Genomic DNA, 5,460 nt, shown 5'->3' on the forward strand with positions numbered 1-5,460 from the left:
ATTGGCTGATAATTCCTGTTTCACCCTGTACTTAAGCTTTTTAAAGGAACATCAAATATTTGTAACAAAGCTCACTTCAAGGCATAATGATAACATTGTTTACACTAGAATTATGATGTTTTTAGTTTATGTAAAATATAGAAGAAACAAATCAACTTTTCAATACCCCCCTATGACCTTCACAGTACTTTATTTAGCATTTCATAAAGTGTTTGGGTGCAGATACCAAGCCATTTTTCTTGTAGGCTGGCTAGAGAATAATAAGGAGAAGAATTACAAATGGGTTGCTTTGAGTGGATTTTCTCTTCCTTTTGCACATTTTTACATGTGTACAACCTTAACAGTCATTAGTAAAGGTTTTAAAGTGTTGTTTGAATTGAATCTTTACTGTTTAAGGTGTTGTGATTCATGATACAAATAAGCTCTACTAATTTCAGAGAATAAGCCACAAATAAACGAAAAAATCACCATGGAATTTTAAATTCTTACTGCTTATATTTAATTAGTGTAATAACATATGTCTCCTTTAGATAGTATAATCTTGTCCATTTGCATGTACTTCCTTGCTTATATGTTCTTAGGTGAAGTCCACTTTACTGCACAGACTTGTATTATTTTGAAATCTTTTGTATAAGCCTAAATTAGTTAGTAAATGTCTTATTTGCCCCAAGGAAGCCATAATGGTGAAAAGTCGGCTTAAATAAACCCAATTATGTTTTCTGGGGTAATAAGTCATGTTTTATTTCTCTTTTTAACAATGAATAGAACTCTCCAGCTTGCACTACAAACTTTAAACTTGCATAAACTTTAATTACTACATCTACACTGAGCTAATTACCTTAACAAGTAAAAGTTACATTACTTTACGAAGAGAAACAAATGTTTGACTTTAAATTAACAACTTGGTTAAAGATTAGAGATGTAAGAAATTGTTAAAACTTGTATTCACCACTATGTGGGACTGTATTTACATGAAGAATTGAAACTACAAAATCAAACAAGATATATGATAATTAACAGATGCTACTAAAACCCTAAAGCTTTGATCCACTATCTAAAACAAGGCACATCCTTCAATCTGGCACTCCAGCAGAAAAAATAACTTATATCAGGTTAAAGAAAGTTGATCACACAACGTGCTTGATATTATAGATGGAACTCCATATAACTATTCCTTCCCTACATTCTACTCAACCAAAGGCTAACCTTTTTAGATTTACTGAGAAAATCCCATTCCTCGAAGACACTAGCTAGTTTTTCCAGCCCTCCATTGTGAAAATGAAGAATCTTGTACTGACTTTCTCTGCTTGCAATAACCAACTGTCCACAGGTGCACTCTTTATTGTTAGGAAAAAGACGGAGGGATTTCATCAAACCTGTTCAGTGAAAGAAATGATACAGCTTACATTTTAACTTTTTAGTACAGTTTGTAACTTCATAAGCTTTTAAAATAAACCAAAAATCTGTTGTTACACATAGAATTGTACTTTGTAACACAGAAAATACATTCATCATGAGCCGAGGGAATTTCTGACAAAAATATATTTTTTTGTGATGAAGATGTTAAACCTAATTAGAAATACTTAAAAAGCTCCAACTGCTTGTTAATTGATCATTAATATTTTAACTTGTTTGTCCACCACCAAGCCACTACTGAAACCTAAAATGCACTAAAATAATATATATATATTTTAAAGTGAATATTCTTCATATTAAGAAAGCACGGAAACAGTACCACTTTGGATACAGTCGCATAAGGAAAGGACACAGCTGTATCCTCTATATGAGGAAGACTTTAATAGGCAACCAGTCCTGAAAATAAAATGAGAAAACATAAAACTCAAGGATTATCATTATAAAACAGGGAGCCATGGATATTTTAAAATAGATGGTGAGAGTTAAAAACTGGCACTGTTTAGGGTTTAGACAAAAGGTACAACCTCCGTACGTAGATGTTTTTCTTGAACTTCTACAATAACAAACTGACAAAAGCCAATGTGAAGGACCCTTACTGTCAGTAAAAAAAAACTATGATAGCTACAAGTAAACTGATGAGATTTATCCATCCTGCACTAACTGGAGGAAGGTTAGTTGAAGAAAACAGAAAGTTAAAAGAGACTTGTATCACTTATAACCGCTTATAGATATGCAAGATTATGAATCTCTCTTTTCCTCAGGTTTATAAGAACAATGAAAACTTTTTATATTAACTGATGGAAGAAATATTTCAAGTGAAATACCAGAGAAATGTTCTGTTTGGTTTTTGAATTTCTTGAAATCTCCTCGATGACCATCTGCATTAATCATTCATAATTTAAATGGGATAGACTAAAGGGAAGGCAGCTAGTCCACACCACCCACTGTCAACTCTTGGGCTATTATTTTACCAATGAAATGTGGGATTGATCATTACATTATAATGTCCCAATAGCTGAAAAGGGTGAACATAGTCAGTAATGGGATTAATATTAGTGAAAAAACTATTTAGTGTGGTCATCAAAAATGTAGTAACAATACATGGATAATTTAAAACAACAGATGGATCATTAATGTTGTGACACATACGTCACGACACATATGTTAATGTTGTGACACATACACACAAATGTAGTAACAATACATGGATAATTTAAAACAACAGATGGATCATTTAATTATACGTTAATGTCACGACACATATGTTAATGTTGTGACACATACACACAAATGTAGTAACAATACATATGGATCAATTAATTAATGATGTAACACATACGTCACAAAACATATGTTAATGTTGTGATACATACATCAAAATGTAGTAACAATACATGGATAATTTAAAACAACAGATGGATCATTAATGTTGTGACACATACACACAAATGTAGACTTTACAGGAAATACACTAGAATAAAAGTAACGTATGAATGTGAATAGCTGATGTTTCACGGAAACAAGAGATGGGTTTAAAGTCTCACACACCTTATTTTCTGCTTCTAAAAGAACAATTATGTTAGACCTACCGCAGTTTTAATAGTCACTGAAATACATAAACAAGGGGAAATGTAGCAAAGAAAAAGGAAAATGTAGTGAGGGGGAAATGTAAAAAAAGGATATCGTATGAATTGAGATGTCAACTGAACTCCTCCAATATTTTAGACTATTGTGCATTACTTGAAAAAACATTACAGACTTGGCTTATTAAGAATTAAATATTAAAAAAAAATAAGAACCACTTGAGATAATGACATTTTATAACTTTTCTAAGTGAAAAATATAAAATACTTTTCAGGTTGTAAGATAGAGAAAACATAAATATTAAACTAGAGTGATTTTGATATATAAGAATAAACTTCAATGTACTTAGATCTACAGAGAAGACTCCACAAGAGCTTCCCCTGTTAGGCAATCTATTAGGACTTTGGCCACTTATGCTTCCAGGAGTCTCTGGGAAAATTAGATTATGGGCCTGGGCAACAGTCTCGGGTGTACTTTCAACAAACAAAAACTTGTTTTTCAAGTTCTGTAACGGAGAGGGAGGGTTTGAATCCAGAGGAGTGGAGGGGTAGGAATCAGGATCTCGGTTCGAAGTTGTTGGGGTAGTAGAACTGCTCGTAGATGTTGGACTAATGCTTATGTCTGGGGTTGGTGTTGTTTGGCCATGCCGAAGGGATGATTCGTCTTTTTCCACATTTTGAGACAGTTCTAATCTCATTCCTTGTTTCTTTCCAGTCTCTGTTTCTGATTCTAAACATTTATCACTAGAATTTTGGCACAAAGATTCGGGTCTGTTATCTACTTTATTATATGCTGTTAGAGGTTTGTTTACAACAGTCTCATCACTTGTGAGTTTCCGCTTTATGTTCTGAGGATTATTTATCTTCATATTTTGTTGTGTAAATACACTGACCCTCTCATCAGAACTTTCCAATATGGAAGTATGCAATTGGGAAAATCTTTCTGTAAAAAGGTCTTCACAACCATCTTGATGTCTTCTAGCATGAGAAGATCCATTTTCACTGTCCGAACTTGACAATACCGAATGGCCAACTGTACTTGACTTCGTCTTTTCATTACCTACAATAAAATTTTTTTATTGCATTAGTGATAAAAATTCAATGTTCCTACACTCACATATTGAAAGTAGAGTTTTAAAGTTGTCATGTTACACATATATGTTACCCATGTTGTTACTTTAAATATATATGTTAACCATGTTACTTTATATATATTACTCATGTTAGATAAACAAATGAGCCTTTCACACCACCTACTGTCATTACATGTACTTATTATATATTTGTTAGAAAATGTTCAAATATTTATTTAGATCATTCTTTTTTGGTTTTGTTTAGAATGACGTACCCTTTGATTGGTTAGACGACATCAAATATATGTATTTCTTCAACAACTAATCCATAACAAACAGTTTTTAATAAATGACACAGTAATTTAGGTTAAGAGTTTTTAACTTATAACAGATTGATGTACCAGTTTTAATACTATACAATTCAGCAGTGTAAAGTATCAGAATAAAACTGGTACAGCAGTGTAAAGAGTTGTTAATAATAAAAAATAATAAAACTGGTACAGCAGTGTAAAGAATTGTTGATAATAAAACTGGTACAGCAGTGTAAAGAATTGTTGATAATAAAACTGGTACAGCAGTGTAAAGAATTGTATAGTATTAAAACTGGTACAGCAGTGTAAAGAATTGTATAGTATTAAAACTGGTACAGCAGTGTAAAGAATTGTATAGTATTAAAACTGGTACAGCAGTGTAAAGAGTTGTTAGTAATAAAACTGATACAGCAGTGTAAAGAGTTGTTAGTAATAAAACTGGTACAGCAGTGTAAATAGTTGTTAGTAACAACTCTTTACACTGCTGTACCAGTTTTATTATTAACAACTCTTTACACTGCTGTACCAGTTATTATTAATAACTCTTTACACTGCTGTATCAGTTTTATTATTAACAACTCTTTACACTGCTGTATCAGTTTTATTATTAACAACTCTTTACACTGCTGTATCAGTTTTATTATTAACAATTCTTTACAATGCTGTATCAGTTTTATTACTAACAACTCTTTACACTGCTGTACCAGTTTTATTACTAACAACTCTTTACACTGCTGTACCAGAATAAAACTGGTACAGCAGTGTAAAGAGTTGTTAATAATAAAAATTAACAACTCTTTACACTGCTGTACCAGTTTTATTATTAACAACTCTTTACACTGCTGTATCAGTTTTATTATTGTTAACTCTTTACACTGCTGTACCAGTTTTATTACTAACAACTCAGCAGTGTAAAGTATCAGTTTTATTATTAATAACTCTTTACACTGCTGTACCAGTTTTATTACTAACAACTCTTTACACTGCTGTATCAGTTTTATTATTAATAACTCTTTACACTGCTGTACCAGTTTTATTATTAATAACTCTTTACACTGCTGTATCAGTTTTATTATT

At 31.7% G+C, this 5,460-nt stretch overlaps 1 protein-coding gene across 1 annotated transcript; it reads right to left on the reverse strand.

The window, feature by feature from the left end:
- Nucleotides 1–1,206: 1,206 nt before the first annotated feature.
- On the reverse strand, nt 1,207–4,059 carry LOC106477343 (the record flags this gene model as incomplete). Its single annotated transcript, XM_013937924.1, has 2 exons — nt 1,207–1,376; nt 3,346–4,059. Coding segments are annotated over 2 exons (884 nt in total), but the record flags the coding sequence as incomplete, so codon positions are not given.
- Between the last annotated feature and the right edge of the window lie 1,401 nt (nt 4,060–5,460).

Source organism: Limulus polyphemus, unplaced genomic scaffold (assembly GCF_000517525.1).
Source record: "Limulus polyphemus unplaced genomic scaffold, Limulus_polyphemus-2.1.2 Scaffold14366, whole genome shotgun sequence".
NCBI classification, from domain to species: Eukaryota; Metazoa; Arthropoda; class Merostomata; order Xiphosura; family Limulidae; genus Limulus; species Limulus polyphemus.